The 17,126-nt window shown below is 42.5% G+C and overlaps 2 protein-coding genes across 4 annotated transcripts; one reads left to right on the forward strand and one right to left on the reverse strand.

The window, feature by feature from the left end:
* The first annotated feature begins 15 nt into the window (after positions 1-15).
* Positions 16-14,333, forward strand: brf1b (BRF1 RNA polymerase III transcription initiation factor subunit b). The gene is made up of 19 exons (XM_054762137.1): positions 16-217; positions 659-846; positions 9,999-10,079; positions 10,220-10,393; positions 10,463-10,494; positions 10,556-10,628; positions 11,831-11,980; positions 12,052-12,145; positions 12,214-12,340; positions 12,402-12,441; positions 12,516-12,611; positions 12,677-12,976; positions 13,064-13,128; positions 13,191-13,272; positions 13,346-13,398; positions 13,456-13,736; positions 13,802-13,850; positions 13,922-14,066; positions 14,139-14,333. Exons 2-19 carry the CDS (start codon positions 663-665, stop codon positions 14,183-14,185), a joined length of 2,073 nt encoding a protein of 690 aa, XP_054618112.1. The 5' UTR covers positions 16-217; positions 659-662; the 3' UTR covers positions 14,186-14,333.
* LOC129172433 (uncharacterized) lies at positions 1,561-14,722 on the reverse strand. Of its 3 annotated transcripts, XM_054762135.1 has the most exons (18): positions 9,724-14,722; positions 9,617-9,654; positions 9,454-9,528; positions 9,257-9,384; positions 9,045-9,182; positions 8,898-8,975; positions 8,581-8,751; positions 6,607-6,703; positions 6,294-6,517; positions 6,027-6,192; positions 5,696-5,895; positions 5,500-5,617; positions 5,225-5,433; positions 4,971-5,088; positions 4,700-4,869; positions 3,139-3,236; positions 2,914-3,029; positions 1,561-2,844 (listed from the first exon to the last, which is right to left on the reverse strand). In XM_054762135.1, exons 1-18 carry the CDS (start codon positions 9,747-9,749, stop codon positions 1,595-1,597), a joined length of 3,420 nt encoding a protein of 1,139 aa, XP_054618110.1. In that variant the 5' UTR covers positions 9,750-14,722; the 3' UTR covers positions 1,561-1,594. The 3 variants fall into 3 exon arrangements, with proteins under 3 accessions (XP_054618110.1, XP_054618108.1, XP_054618111.1); XM_054762133.1 differs by having other exon boundaries at positions 5,225-5,617; XM_054762136.1 differs by having other exon boundaries at positions 5,225-5,617; positions 9,458-9,528; positions 9,724-9,756.
* Positions 14,723-17,126: the final 2,404 nt, after the last annotated feature.

The raw sequence follows: 17,126 nt of genomic DNA on the forward strand, positions 1-17,126 counted from the left end.
CCTGACGTCATCTCATCGCGACTCCGGAAGGCGGAAAAAAAGACAAACAATGATCAGTTTTGTGTCCCATTACAAGAACAGTTTGATTCAACAAATAATTTCACAGTGTTGTTAATTAGATCGAGTGTAACAGAAAAATGCACATGTACCCTCGAACAAATTGTTGATGTAGCTAAACGCCAAATAGGACTCTTTTGTTGCCGAGATTCTGCTGCTGGTAAGTCAAACGGGAGAAAAGCTGTTATAGCTCTTTATCACAAACATGTATTAATTGGAAGTATTAATATTCATTAGCACTTTCCTTCCTGGTTAATTTTTTCCCCAGTCACACATACCTTTTGTTATCCGCATTATATTTATGTAATTGAGTGAATTCAAGAAGCATTACAGCATTGTCAATTCTAGTTATGTACCAGACATACAGAGAACCAAAAAATGTTTGTCTCAGTGCAGAAGAATAACAAGGTACTGTTATTGAACTGTTGGTATACTGCAGGGCAAAATTAGTGCACAGTAGGATAATTACGGTGCATTTGGAAGCAATGGTGATAATCCCTTAATTTGAAATGTGTTTTCACCTTGCATTTTGGCCTAAGTACCACTTCCGTCACTTATTGCGAAGCTAACCTGCTCCCACCTTTGTGACCCCTGACCTTAGCACTATGAGTTCCAGGCTGTGCAGGACCTGTGGGGGGGCCGACATAGATGTGGACCAGGCTCGGGGCAGCGCCGTGTGCACCGGCTGTGGTTCGGTTCTGGAGGACAACATCATTGTCTCAGAGGTCCAGTTTGTAGAGGGAAGTGGAGGTGTGTCCTCGGCTGTGGGGCAGTTTGTGTCTACTGATGGTGAGTTTGTCTTGAAAATAAATGAGAATATTTAGGTCAACAAAAATTGCTTCTGGAAGTTCTGACATGCCGCAATATACAACACTATCACATTTTTCAATGTGTGGTGGCAGGATACTTCTATTTTTTTTTTATGCTGAACACTAAAGTCAAGATAATTTCAAATAAAATGGCAATACTAAAAACAAGTCATGTCCGAAAAGGAGCAGAAGGGAGCAATGTTCCATGACTCAGATTACCTTTTTCTGAACACAAACAGATCATACATATTTGTACTTTTATTAAAAAAAAAAAAAAAAAAAAGGCGCTCGTGTTACTCCAGCATGCGCAAGGTGCTGCTTTACCTTAAATTCCACTGCCTTTCGCTATACCCAGACATGAAGTTTCCAACAGAGCTTGTGATCTAAAAAAAACACCCTAAAAATGTGCTTTGATATACTCTTTCAAACCTCTGCATTATCAATTTCCATTTGTTTGACTCAATTTTCAACATTTGGTTTTGTTCAAGGTGAGATTTTCTTGCCCAACCAGCCTTTACTTTTGTTACTACCTTCAAGAGCTGCTGCAAGTCCTCCCCATAAAAAAATGTCAGGGGACGGGGAATCAAATTTCAATACTTAAATGTTGGACTGAATACTTTGGGGGCTAATAGCGACCCCTGCGGGAAACCACAGGTAATGCGTGAACATTGATTTAGAATTAAAACACATGAAATTCAAGAAATCACCTTTTATTCAAAATAGTGTCTTTAGGAGGAAGAACTTGTGTATGGTGTTCTCACAATGCCATGGTGAACACTGGCTGAGTACTGATCAGACACTCCACAGTCATACATACCAGAGGTCTTCAAGTCTACACCTGTCCCACCAGGACCTCGGCTAGAACCCCTGGATCCAAGGTTGCCTTCAGTGGGATTCATGGCCTGCTTACCGTGTGTGGCGTGATTGGTTAATTCTTTGTTGCTGAAATCTGGGCTGCTCTTGATCAGGACGTTAATGGCGGGCACCCTGCCAGACATTTTTCCATGGTCTGGTAGCAAGAATCCAAGACTAGATCCAAGCAAGGTGCCAGGTGATCCAGGCAAAGGGCTGCTTGCTGTATGAATGACTTTTTTCAAGGTTGAAGATTGTTTCCCCACACTGTCTGGTGTGTTGGGCCCAATTTGCACCACATGCTGCTGGTTAACTTGAAGGTTTGCATTATCAGGGGGTTCTGGTGTCTGGTGTTTGTTGGCAGCTGCCGTTGGACCAGAGGCATGGCGTGAGGGACTGTAGCTTGGTGTATGAATGACTTCCTGGCTGGGATTTTCAAAAGTTAATCTTCTTTGAGGCTTAACTCTGATGTTTTGTACCCCAGACTGAACAATGACCGGCTCTCTTTGAGCTGACTCAGTTTCTTGCATTTTGATGTCAACTCTTGTTTCAGCATAGTCGTATACAGAAGGGTCATTGACCTCGATGGGTGTTTGGATGAATCCTGCAGGAATTGGAAGGACTTGACTTTCAAGGTAAATTTCAGGAGCGTATCCTGGTCTCCTGTCCTGGTGGGTTAATCTCTTCAATGGACCCAAAGCCTGCTGTGTATCACTGGGCTCACTCTTTATATTCCTGTGGAGCTGAGTTGGCTTCACAAAGCCAGTTTGGTCAAGAGGCAACCAGGGCTGCATCAGACCTGAACCTTTCACTCTGTTCACATCTGTAGAGTCCGAAGTGGCAACAGACTTGTCGACGTCTCTTAGCGCTGGAATGTGCTCATTAACCCGAGGAAGGTTGAACTTAGATTGCTGCTTTTGGAGGTTTAACTCTTGGTTGTTTTGGCCTCCTGGTATTGTGATGAAGCTACTATGTGCTGGTTTGGGCCAAGGTCGGACACTAGGCGTGGGCTCAACTCTTCGTGCTTCACTGGGTTGGTTGGGTTCCTTGACTGGTTCTGATGGGCTGTTAATTGCATTCCCAGGAACCTGACTTAAACAGTCAAGGGTAGAAACCAGATTTGAATCTGTTGGCAATTTAATAATGTTAAATTACATTTTTAAAACAGTAAACCGTTTACAATGGAAATACAAACCTGTGAGGCTTCCAAACACTTTGACTAAACCAATCCCAGGAGCTTTTGAGCTGAAGACCCGATCTACCGTGAGTCTGTTGATTCCACTGAGTGGATAGAAGCACCTGACAGTTAACCTGTAAAAAAAGTTTTTTTTTTTTTTTAAATGAACCTTTATTCTGAGATCACAGCTCTTAAAAAGAATCACTTGCAGATCAAGTGTCCATCGTGCTTTGTGTTCCTTACTTGAACTGAGAATCTCTGGATATGAAAGTTGGTCCATCTGCAATAAGCTGTCTGTCATGAAGGATTTCATTCTCATAAACCACGTAAGTCTCTCCAACCTGTTGCATAAGGGTTGGAGGTGAAACCCGAGTTTTGTGGTGGGGCAGAGGGACTACAATTTTATGTGCATGCCGGCAACGCATTGACAAAATATTTTGGTAAAAGTAGCGTGTCTGTTATTGGCCTTTGTTGAACCAATATTGTCCAACTCGCCTTAGATAAACAGATACCGATGTCTAACAGCTTGCTCTCTTGAATAAAATAGTAATGTAACTCTTAAATGAGTACAGATGTGTTGGCTACTCCACCCATCTGAGTAGATACTGTATTATATATTTTATTTAATATTTTTCTTGTTCCTTGATTTGTTTTTTCGTTAAAGGGGTATCGTTTAAAATACATTTGCTGATTTTGATTGATTTTATTGCATTAAAACTACCACACAGGCTTTTCAGCACTACTTTGTGCTCTACAGCTGATGTAAATTACTGTGTTGATCAATAATTCTTAGCCATCTAAGATCAAATACATTTTGGTGCTGAACTGTTTCCCCAGGTATATTAGTGCGTGTGAATGTATAAACAAGGCATGAACTGAAATTTCTTTGTAGAAAAGGTGTTTTATGAAGTACATTTGTATCCGTTTACAGCACAGCCTTGCCACATCCAATATGGCGGCGACGCTGACGTAGGGCTCAGCGAAGTGGCGTTTACGTATGCAGTGCTTCCCGTTTCCCAGCGTGTTTTGCTGTACTGGTGTAAATGGCCGCTATATTACATGTTTTTCTTTCGCTCTTAAAAAAAAAACCCCATGAGGAACACTAGTGTGAAATGTTAACAACCCCCCCCCCGAGATTTGTAAGGAGCCCATAAGTTCATTGTCACTTATTAAATATAGAGTTACCTTATTCACAGGATTGTGAGCAACAGTTTTAACTTCATGATACAGGAAGTTAAGCAAATTTGCAAGCTTACCGCTAAAAGTTCTGTATCGCTTTTATAATAGGGGAAAACAAAAAAAAAAAAAGATGTTCGCGATATTGCGGTTTTATGCTGTATCGACTCAATAATTATTGGTGGCTGATAATATTGGACATCCTTAGTTAAGTGTGCACTATGGACATCCTTAGTTAAGTGTGCACTAAAGGATGTAGTACACCCCGGACAAACTTGTCAACTTGTGACTTAATTATAATTTAGGTATAAGTTTTGACTACACAAACTTGACTTAATTGCAGTCATAGGATTGGAACTCAGTCATTGATCAAGGACATCCTGTACAGTATTTGACGATGCAGACAAGTGTGAAGTCATTTCAAACTAACCGAAAGTATACAGATGTCTAGACTATCTGGCAACAGCTTGGATCATGCTCGTAGTTCTCCCAGTGACAAACAGCTCTACCCTCTGACAGTGGTTTCCTGACGCAGATTTGATCTTATAGCGGTTGTGATTTAAATTGATATACGCTTTACACTTGCAACTTTAAAAACTAAATCTATTCATAGGCTCTTGAGTTGTACCGTGATCCTGGTCCCACAGGAGTCCAGCTTGAACTCGAAAAGGACCCGAGTGATGTCAGTCTGTTTGGGTCTACAGGTGCGGTCTAGCAGACTGGTTCCTTGAGGGTCCACTGTGGGCCAGGTGGACGTCGGTGTAGTCACCACAGTCATGGTGCCATCTGCAGAACAGACTGACACCACAAACGGAAGCAATTAGGAACTCTGGTATTGGTCCTCAGCCCAATCTTTGTGCCATTGAAACTGACCCAGAGCAGTTGTGGGTGCAGCTTACCTATCATGTCTTCGGTTTTGAAGAGACAATGTTTGGATGTGGAGGTCTGAACCTCCAAAGTTCTGGCATCTCGAAGGAGCAGCTTAAATGTCCCATAAAAGTTTGATAGGTTGATGTCCTGAAACAAGGCAACTAAATTAGGTTCTTGAAGAAATGTTACTTTGTAATCCAGTTATCTTTTGAATCCTTGCAGCTGACTGGGTTCAGGAGTTACCAGTAGCTAATGGACTACATTGCCCAACACTGGCACTTACTTCATAGGCATATCCTACGGAAAATACAGGAACTTCCAGGATGGTTTTTTGACCATCATTGATGAGTTTGTACCCCCTTTGAGCTGCCAGTTCTGATGTCAGCGGCTCATGGTTGACTCCCACCTCCCAGAGTGACGCAGCTTGATGGGGCGTGATGACATTGAAGAGGATTCCTCGGTCAGAACACTGAGCTGTGATCTCTGGTGGAACTTGAGGAAAATGTTCAGTATGAAACGGGCACACATGTAATGACAAATGTCTGGACATGTCCTCACATGCACTAAAGGCTTGAGCTGTGATAAATGTATGATGATAGTAGGAGTCCCTCTGGGGCACGATGGTCAAAGTGAAGTTGACATCAATCGAGTACTGGACCATACCTTCCCCCACATACTGTTGGAAAAGATTGATCAGGATCTTTGATATTAAAAACCATATCAGGATATGCTAGCAAAAACTAACAGTTCTTACCATCTTCTTAACTACGGTATCTGGAAACGGCACCTGGAGTTGGTAAGCTCTACTGCCATTAAGGTGAATGATAGGACTGACTACAGTTCCTTGTTGGTCTGTCTCCAGCAGCTTCCCGTTGATTTGGACTTCTTGTAAAATGACATCTTTGGGAATATTTCCCAGGTAGATGCTAAACACCTGCTCCTCACTGACTGTCTCTGCAGATGGAAACCAATACCAAAGTTTATTCCACAGCAAAAGAACCTATCATTTACTGTCAGTGATATAGTCATGTTTAGAGGTCCTGTAGGAGGTTTAAAGCTGGACTTAATGGAAGCATCAGACTTACGGTCAATGCTGAAGGGTGGACGACAGCGTAGCGGTGTGTCAAGCACCCTGTGCGTTCTGTGTTTGGTATCAACACTACTGCCATCTTGATACACCACTGAAAACATATGCTCATACAGAAGAGAGATCACAAATTTCTCCATATACACGTTGTTTACCACCAAACTCTGTTTAAAAAAAAAAAAAAAAAAAAAAAAAAGGCATTCAGGAGATTTGAATTCTGCTTTGGTAGATTTGGTCACCATCTGAAACTTGGATTGGATTTTACCTTTTTGTAGCCGCCCTCAGCCCCAAAGGGAACCAGGATTTGGACCAGATTGTCTTGCTGAGCCAGACTGAAACCTCTAGCAGCAATGCTAGCCTCATCCATCAGGACACCTCCCACCCCCAGACTATGGTGCAGATGTTTGAATGCAACGCCTTCTTCAAGCAGAGGCTTTAGCACTCCGGGGACATCCCAGACCAGCTGAGCACCATCAAAAGAAGCAGAATCTGAATGATAAACATAACTGTTGGTTCATTGTACCAACCGGCATTCACACTTGCCTAGTTTTTTTTTATTAAAAAAAAAAAAGACATACTGACAGTGCAGGCCATAGACATGTCAATCATCACCACTGTCAGCTGCTGCTTGTAGAACAGAGATGCATGGACAACTTCTACAGGGACCCCATCCAACTGAAAAAACACAACTGCCACTGCGTTAACATGAACGTACAAGTGACATGGCTGTCACAACATTTCACTTTTCACAACTGCACAATTTTGCATACATTTTCTGGCCTGCGACTGCTTTTTTACTGGCCTCGGCATATTCCAAAAATACGATTAAACAAAATTTTAAACAGCAAAAATGGAAAAAAAAAAGCAGTAATTTTACAAGACAAAACATTGAGTAAAGTCATATTAAAAAAACAGCATAAAGTTGAATTATAGGAAAAAATATAAAGAAACAAACCAAAGAATTAAGTTGAAATTTTAGGAAAATTAGGTTGGTAAATGCTATGTTATGGTAAGTCAAAATATTGAGAATAAGTCATTAGTATGAGGGGGGGAAAAAAATAAATAAACGTAGAATGTTGATCAGGGTTGGCCAAAGTTTGACTTGCTTGGCCGCATTGAGTTAACACAACTGGCCGTGGGGCCAGACTATATATTTGATACACGCACACAATTTTTTGTTTATTTTATTTATTTATTTATTTTAATTGTAACAGTCTACCTGCAATTATGTCTTATTTTATCTGTAAAAGTGTCATCAATCCGCTATATGTCCTTGTCTCTTTCAGGAGCACTTTAAACGTCAGACCACATCAAATAACAAAATTGAATTTTACAGTTTAGAGAATGAAACCTCCTGAATGTACATGAATAAAGGATGTGTGATATGCAATATGAACTGTGAACGATAAAACATTGAGTATGAACGTCCCACCTTTACTTCAGACAGTGCAGTGGGTAGGTTATGTTGTTTGGCACCATGGGTGAGGTAGAGGATGGATTGCAGTCTCAGATTGACCGCTACTTGCAAGTCATGTTGCCAGCTTGTATGTTAAATTAAATACTTTGGAAGAAACTGGCGGGCCGGATTAAAACGCTTGGGCCGGTCGTGGCCCCCGGGCCGTATTTTGCCCACCCCTGATGTAGATATTTGTAAAATAAAAAAAGTCCAAAAGTAATACAAGGAGAAAGTTCAAAATAGATCAAATGAATAGATTTTATATGTAAATATACATTATTTTGTTTAAGTTGGTTTTAAAAAAAAAAAAAAAAAAAAAAAAGTAAAAGCAGCCCCCCCGCATCTTTTTTTCAGTATGCAGCCCTCAGTGGAAATAGTTAGGACACCTTTGGTGTCTAGTATGGCACACGTCTTGACATTTCCTCACTCACAAAAATGTGAGATGCATTCAGGGACATTCTGAACATTATAAAACTTTATGGGTCAGCGTTATATTTGTCTCCCTTCGTATCTCCTGTCCATTCTTGTATGTGATGAAGAGTCTTTCATCTTCCACGATGGAGGGCCGTGGCCATGTTTAGTGGAAGATGTGGAAGATGCAAGCGTCTTCAGAGACAATGGACAGGCGACAGCACACAGGAATACAGCAGGAGACAAACTGAGCGTTGTAGGGTCTGATTTTGTTTTTAATAATTACAACTTCAATATATTTTTTTTTTTCCTTCACTTTATTGTAAAATTCCTGCCGATTTTTCCATTTTAGCCATTTTAAGTTTTGTTAAATTTAGAATATACCACAGGCCAATAAAACAATCTGCAGGCCTCACTTTGGACACCCCTGATTTGTCCCTTTCATGCATCATTTGTATTTATAGGATTTTTGAATTGACAAAAAGCAAAAAACATGTTCTGCGTTAACATTTTGGCTTTCTGGAGCAAGTTAATTGATTTACATATATTATAAAAACTGATTTGGTTAGGGTACGTTTTGAAACGTGTTGACGCTACCTGTGGGTAGTGTTTCAGGGTTTCACTGTACATCAATATGGTGGACTTGGAGCTTCCACTACTGACATTCACGTTCTTGGCAACCTACCGTGATCAGCTGTGCCTTTGCAGAATTGTATGGAGATCTAAGCACTGCCCTCTTGGCAGTCAGGATCAAGCTGTAACCACTACTCTCCGCCTCCATGACTGACATGGGGGTCAATTGTCCGTCACGCTGCAGGAACATCAGCTGATGAGCCGAGCTCGCAATCTTCTGAGCCTGATGCACACAAAACAAAGCAGGGGAGCGTAGGGTCATGGGACAAGTGGATGTGTGTTCTTAAGACCTAAGAACATGAGACTTCAATCTCGCAAGTCTGGCAAGGTGACCTGGTCGCCTCCACAGCAGATGACTGGTTGAGTTACCTGGGACAAGGCCGCATGCCACTCACGTCCGGCTCGGCCTGGCTGAGCGGCACATGAAGATTCTCGCTGCACGTTCACCTGATGGACGTCACAGGAAACGATTTATGTCGAATGAGCCAAAAGGAAGCGATGAGACAAGGTCCCCACCTCCATGTAGTCCTCCTCGCATACGATCTCTCTGTGAACCCAGCTGAGACCGGAACAAACGGCTGAAACCGGTCGGCTGATCCAATCAGGACCACCGTCACTCAGCATCACATTGAATCGAAAGGTGAACTGGTCATCCTGAAGGAGGAAAAAAAAAAAAAAAACCCTTCACACGGCGAGGACAAGTCTGAACATTGATATGGCGGAGATACCTGCATGTGTGTGAAGCAGGAGTAGTAAGAAGCTCTTAAGGTGGTGCATCCATCCGCCTTGAAGGTGCTGATTGTGTAACCACAGTGTGAGGCCACCTGCGCGCTGATGGCGTGGACACCATTGTCATCTGTGGGGCGGGGCGACGGTTCCACAAGGTCAGCATTGGATTGGTATACTGGGAAAGGTGTAAACTGACCTACAGCCTCAAACTGGACCGTCTGTTCGGAGGTCACGCGGATCCACAGATGACGATCCCTACAGGCCCACTCGACTAGGATTAGAGAAACTGGTCAAAGATCACCTGGAAAGTAACTGTCAACATTGACCTGAGTCACAAGATCAGTTAAAGATTGGATTACCTTCAACTGCTCCACAGGTAATGCAGATCAAGGTGAGGCTAAAAGAAGAAACGGACAGAAGCAGTGAGTTATTACCTTAAAAATATCTGTATTTTAGTTCGACTCACCCAACGATGACAGCAGCTGTCCTCATCTTGACATCAACTGCTAAACTTGTCTGAGTGAGGAGGCCAAGCTTTTATCTGTGCAGCCAGGTGCGATGATGGCAGGCTGCACACCTGGGACCCATTGTGTGATTCCAACTTGACCTCAAAAAACTTTTGTTGAGTCTCATCAGTGACCTGATTGCGTCATTTGTCCTTGCAACACTTATCGTTTTAATCCAACAAGTGACGTTTAACACTTTGTTAACACTGTGTGCGTGTATGTGTGTGCGGTTCAGGTCCAGTCAAAACTCCTCTGCTTGGTTCTGGATTCCACACCAGTGTTGGTAAAGAGGCGAGAGCACAGACACTGCAAAGTGGTGAGCATTTTATAGACTTCGTTTCTGAAATCTTCACCGATCAGCCCTCACCTTTTCTGTGTGTGTGTGTGTGTGTGTGTGTGTGTGTGTGTGTGTGTGTGTGTGTGTGTGTGTGTGTGTGTGTGTGTGTGTGTGTTTAGGGAGACGCCAGATCCATCACCTAGGCAACCAGCTGCAACTCAACCAGCACTGTCTGGACACAGCCTTCAATTTCTTCAAGATGGTTGTCAGCAGACACCTGACACGTGGACGTAAAACAGAACACATCATCGCCGCCTGCCTCTACCTGGTGTGTCGCACCGAAGGAACACCACGTATCCCGCAATGCTGTGTGTGCGCGTGTGTGTGTGTGCACGCGCAATGATTCTTTAACTGTTTGTCAGACATGTTGCTGGACCTGAGTGACCTGCTCCAGGTAGAATCACGTAATACTGGTGTGCAGTTTGAAGAACTTTTAATTGGTGTGATGTGTTCAGGTGAATGTTTATATCCTGGGAAAAACGTTCTTGCTGTTGGCTCGTGAACTCTGCATCAATGCTCCTGCCATTGGTGAGAACTTTCACTCAAGTACTATGTTCTCTACTATGTTGTTCCTTACTGTTTTACTGTACTGTATAATCTATTTCAGCAATATGTTCTGATGGGTATGTTTTTATTAGGGCTGTCAAAGTTAACGTGTGGAAGTTTCCTTTAATGCCACTACTTTTTTTTTATGCGCGATTAACGTGCACACGTCCTGTTTGACCCACGACACTGGAACTGTGGCATTCGGCTTAGAAACGATTACTTTTGTGCCTTCATTCATAATCGCGTCTGCTTGCACTCGGTGTGCGTAGCCCCCGCCTCCACCACTGGGACAAAGAGGCTTAATAGCTGAGAAGATGCTCGCTTTCTTCTGTGTTCATTTCATATGGAGCCAATGAATGCAGGCACATGCAGAGCGAACCATGTTGTCATCCAGCTACAGAGAGACTACAGATGGATGCCCAAATGTCAATTTATCGAGGGCCTCGTTTTTTTATACATATTGATGCAACACAGTCATCCTTTGCCACGTGGTGCTTCGACTTTTGCGACTTCACGCTATCACAGTTTTTGAAACTATGTTAATAAATCATTGCTGTTTGACAACGGCCTATTATTAGTTTTTTTTTTAAATGCATATTTAAGCAAATTTTATGTATTTTTGTCCGAAATTAAACATTTTCAAGTATAAAAATGGCTCAATGAAGTAAAATACGGTTTTCAGAAGATGCATTTCAAAGACATTGTGATGATATTGTAGTATTCTACATCGGTCACTAGGTGTCAGTAATTACTTTGATGAGACCGAAGCCACAGCAGGAAGAACTGCAGAAACCAGAGCGACCTTTACCCTTACAATAGCAGTGTTATTTCATGTCTAGATGGCTCTAATAATGTTAAGAAAAACATATTTAGAAGGTCGTAAACAGGTTTTCTATGCTCAATGAAAATATTTCACTTATAAATAAGGAATCGTACTTTGCGGAGATTCACTTATCACAGTGATAATTTACTACTTTATCATGTTCCTATATTTATACATTATGTTCTTTGTTAGTGTTTTTATATATAATATGTTTTTATAATATATTGCATGTTCTTATATTTATGCAGTATGTTGTCTTGTTCTTGTGTATTTTCTTCCTATTTTTTTTTTTTTGGCAAACTCTTGTTCAGAGAAGAATTGACTCATCAGAATCAACCTATCTCCCTCCGCCTCCATTCAGATCCATGTCTGCTAATTCCTCGCTTCGCTCACATGTTGGAGTTTGGGGCAAAGACTCATGATGTGTCCATGACGGCACTTCGTCTGGTTCAGAGGATGAAGAGGGACTGGATGCACACGGGACGCCGTCCATCTGGACTCTGTGGTGCTGGTAAAAATCCAAGCAAAGCATCCCCAGACCCACACTGTTAAGTCTTTAGTTGTCTTCCTATTTGTCCTCAGCGCTCCTCGTGGCGGCCCGCATGCACAAGTTTCGCCGTACCGTAAAGGAGGTGATCGGGGTGGTGAAAGTTTGTCAGGCCACGCTGCGGAAGAGGTGAGAACCTCTGACTTGTCAACGTAAGTGTCACGGCCCTTTTGGAGACGGCTCCCCTCTTTTTGCAGGTTAACAGAGTTTGAGGACACACCCACCAGTCAGCTGACCATCGATGAGTTCATGAAGGTGGATCTGGAGCAGGAATGTGACCCCCCCTCTTTTACTGCCGCCCTGCACAAGACCAAGATGCAGCAGGTACATCTCATCATTATCTCCATCAACAAAGGATGATCTTCATGCTTGCGTTCCTCTGCAGCTGGAGCAAGAGCTGACCAAGAAGCTGAATGAGGTCCAAGGTCAGCTCCTATTTCTGCATGGGGACTTCATGTGACCCTGTAGCTCTTCTGACCATTGAGTGTCCTTTCATCAGGAGAGATCAGCTGCTACCAAGACCAGATTGAAAGCGAGCTGGAGAAGAGTCGACCCAAACTGAGAGGAGTTTTTGCCGGCTATGTCAACAAAATAGGTGGGCATCGTGAAGCAGATCCTCTCCATGTACTAAAAAGAACTAAGAAGACATTTTCTCTGCAGACCCTCAGGACAAGGAAATCATGGGCTTCACTACTGACCTCGAGGAGCTGACGGCTGAAGATGACCTCCAAAATGCCACCCAGCACCTTACACAGGACTTCCTGTGCCAGGTGATGCAAGAAGAGGAGAGGCTGTGCAAAAAGGACCAAGACATTGGTGAGCCGAGGGCGGGGAGCGATGGGGTGCCATCTCCGCAGCAGGCCCCCTCTGTTGCCACCATTATGGCAAGTGCTGCCGCTTTGGACCTCCAACAAACCTTCCAGGTCTTCAGCAAGTCCCAAATAGACGACACTACTTCGGGTGAGAAAAAGAAGTGCTTTGTGGTGTCATCACATCCAGCAAAAAACAACACATCCAATTTTGTTTTTTGTCCCTCTTTTACAAAAGTTGACGAGAATTCAGAGAGTGGAGATCTGGATCTGGACGGTATTGATGAGCAGGAGATCGATAAGGTGAGTTGATCAAGAAAATGACTCCAAGGTTGTTTGGTTTCTCATGTGGTTCTTCTCTGCAGTACATCCTGAGTGACAAGGAGGTCCAGGTGAAGACCCAACTGTGGATGCAGCAGAACCAAGAATACCTGCAAGAGCAGAAAGGTCCTCCAGAGACACGAAACAAAGACAATACATGACAAGTATTGATTGATTGATTGATTAATTTGTGTTTCAGAAAAAGAAGAAAGAATTCAAAAAGAGAAAGAGCAGGGGACATACAAAGAAAAGGTTGGTTGTTGGTTAGCGTTCATGATGGGATGGAGCTGACCTTTCACCTTTTTGCAGCCCAAGAAGTGCAAGAAGAAGAAGAAGGAGACCATCCAGGCGTCCACAGCAGGCGAGGCCATCAAGAAGATGCTGGAGAAGAAGAAAATCTCTACTAAGATCAACTATGATGTCCTCAAAGACCTCAATGGTGGGGGGGCAGGAAGTGGAGGGGGCAGCAGCCCGGAAAAGACTGCCCCCGAGCCCCCCACCAGACCTGCACGAAAAAGACTTCGCCGCAAGAAGTTGGCCAAAGATGCCATTGTGGACCTGGCCGCTACTGCCAGTATGATGGGGAAGAGGTAAGCCAACGCATGTCCACGGACCACTGACAGTATTCCACTTGACTGTCCATGTTTTTTTCCAGGCTTGGCCCCCTCTTTTCCAAACCTCCTAAGAAGAAACGTGTGTCACAGGTGAGTCCCCGCTTCCTCACATCAAAGCTTTTCATCTCTCCGAAAACTTGACAGATGATGTGACCTCTTAGGTAGAAGAGGCTGTTTCCGTGACAACAGCCTCGACATCTCAGACGCCCAAACCAAAACCAGACTCCGGCTCCGCTCCCATCATGGACGAGGAGGAGGAGGAGGAGGAAGAAGAGGAGTGTATTAGCGCCCTGCAGCTTGTTGAACGTCAGTCTAAGCTTTTACTGTGAAATGATGTTTTGATGCCTCATTGATTGATTATTGGTTTGTGTGCCGTAGGTTTTGGCTGCGAGAAGGACGAGCTTGAGGAGGACAACGTCTTGTAATTTTTTAATGTTCCTGTTATCATTTTAAATATTTAATGTTATGCTTAAAAGAATGTAAATATGAAATGTGAAACATTTTAAAAGGTCAAATTTTGTAAAATGTTATTTAGCAGCAGAGATTAAACTGTTTTAAGCCCCGGTCACAACACACCGTGCGTGGTTTTAGTCCGTGTGTTTTTTGGGGGAGGCCAGGGCCGCCACATTTTTCTGAAAACGTGGGGAGGGAGTGGCAAGAGCAGGGAGAGAGTACGTCAACGCATGTCCCTCACACGGTTGCGCAAGATGTAAGTATGTGGCCTGCACGCCACGCCTGGCCGTGAGAGGTTGCATGCATCATACATTGCACACGTGGTAAGTGAGTTGCACCTGCAGGAAGCCATGCTGTCTTCTTTTCAGCTCCACCACATCAGGACCAGCATTTTCAGCCTTGCAAACCTGTCAACATTTGCACTGGAAAAGTCATTCACGGTACCCCCAAACTGCTCAGGGTTGCAACACCCTATTCAGTCTTTGGGGAAATTGTTTCCAACTTGACAACAATGAAGACAAGTTTTTTCAGCCCCCCACCCCAAAAAAAGGCGCACGTTCAGGAGCGTCTGACCCACCCCCAAAAAAACTTAAATATGAACACCTACATAATATTGTAGCATCCTGATAGTCACCCAGAGGTTTGACGTTCTGTTTAAGTTTTATTGCCAACCTTAATGCTAACAGTGGTGCAGTTCCAACACAACCAGCTCGCACACGTCTCTTCAACCACAACAGTCAAGTGGCGATCACTGTAGAAAAGTAGCTATGGCTGTCCAAGAAGTTACTATATCGTGTAATTTGCATATCATTTGTATTTGACGTAAAATGCTTGAGGAAAAAAAGCATAACGTTGTAGGAGAGTAGCACACTCTTCTGGTCAATGTATGTAACAGCAACTGAGCTTCACAATAAATATAGCGATACAGTCAGCTTATCAATTACTTACATTTACCCGAAGAATTGTAAGATAATCAGCTTCATTTGACAAATAATGAGTAGCAATAGACTAACAATAAAATATAAACATACCCTACTCTTTTATCCAGGCTTACTGAAGATTAACAAACATTTGCATTTTCGATCTCGCTGTGTAAAACAGGGAGAGATCTACCCCTGCGGCTCATGCATGCGTGATTCTTTTGCGCTTTCAATGCGTGGCACTCCACATCATGCTTTGAATGTGCTGCTGAAGCTCACTGTACACTGCCGGCTTGTGACTGTCTTTGGGCTTCCAATGTTACTGGCAAGACAAAGAGATCCCACCTGAGATGTTTTCTACCGGCACAGTGGAGGGGGTCCATCATGGTGCTTTTTCATTCAGTGGAACACTGGAGCTTCAGGCGGTGCAGGTCGTCAAACGGCGGATGCTTACGTGCAGATGTTGTAGCGTTGTTTATAAACAGGGCCATCAGTTCCAGACAGTTGATGCCCTTGGTGAAGCCATCTTCACCACTTGGAGCAATGTTCCCACTAGCCTCCTGGAAACACTCGCATCAAGCATGCCCAAACCCATTTTTGAAGTGATGAACAAGAATGGTGGAGCTACTCATTACTGAGTCCTACTGACAACATGTTTTGTTCTGCTTTGGAGAGTTTTTTGTTATTTTTTGAGCGATGGTCTTAAACTTTTGATCAGCTGATAAACAGCCTATTTCTGTTTAATTGTTGTTTTCAATAAATTACTTTTTCAGAATGCTTTTTGTCTCACTCCCCCTTCTTGCTTTTGCATATTGTAGCTCTACTTAAAACCTCATTAAGATCCAAATGTGCAAAATGCAAATTCTAGCAATTTTTTAACTGGTCTTAAGATTTTGATCAGGAGTGTATACTGTATGTAGCCGCCGCATCGATCGCTGAGACGTGCGTCAACCTCACCGCCATATTGGATGTGTCAAGGCTGCGCTGTAAATGAATACAAGTAAATGTACTTACTTCCATAGGGCGCCTTTCTGTAAATGCCTCTCGTTTATACATTCATACACGCACTAATATACTTAATATTGTAAAAATCGTTCTAAAGTAACAATACTCTTAAATGAGTAGATAGATAAGTAATGTATTACATATTTTATATAAGAATACATTTGTGTTTCTTGTGCCTTGATTTGTTATTTTTGGAAAGATTAAATTTATTTTTAGTTAAAAGGTATATCGTTTAAAATACATTAATTTGCTGATTATTGTTTTAACTTTCATGTTATTTGACAAATAAATCAAACGTCACCCAAAGGTTTGTCAGTACGTGAGTCTTTTTTTCACCAAATACTTTCTTACTCCTAATTATTTGGATGACTACTTTGTACTTGAATAATATTGTTCTAAAGTTACAATACTCTTACTTCAGGACAATTTTTGGCTACGCTATCCACTTCTGACACACACGCGAAGCTTAAAACAAGAGTTGTGTGAGCCTGAAAAGCAGTAGGAATTGTGTACAATGTATTATATTAATTTAACCCTTTAATTGTGCGTCAAGGTGCCTAAGATCCTTAAGCCCTGCATGTCGATGTAATGTGAATTACTCCTGTGTGGGATCAATAAAGTTCGTATCTTAGCCATCTGAGAGAATTAACTTAAATTTCTTTGTAGAAAGGCGCTTCATGAAAGTAAGTATCGGTACATTTACTTGTATTCATTTACAGCTCAGCCTTGCCACATCCAATATGGCGGCGACGTTGACGTATCGCAACAGTGAGAAAACCCACTCGATGCGGCGTCTACGTATAAATGTCTATGGGTAGAATTAGAATTCAGCCTGATTAAACCGGAAGTAAATTAAACTCAAATAAAGCGTTCATATCAGAAGAGATCACCAATGTCTAACTTGTTAAAATAATTGGTGTGTGTAATTTTTGTTTAATGATGCAAGCTGGATAAGGTTGACAAATGTATTTTTTTTAAAGATAAATGC

The sequence above is a fragment of the Dunckerocampus dactyliophorus genome, chromosome 19 (genome assembly GCF_027744805.1).
Source record: "Dunckerocampus dactyliophorus isolate RoL2022-P2 chromosome 19, RoL_Ddac_1.1, whole genome shotgun sequence".
Classification (NCBI taxonomy): Eukaryota; Metazoa; Chordata; class Actinopteri; order Syngnathiformes; family Syngnathidae; genus Dunckerocampus; species Dunckerocampus dactyliophorus.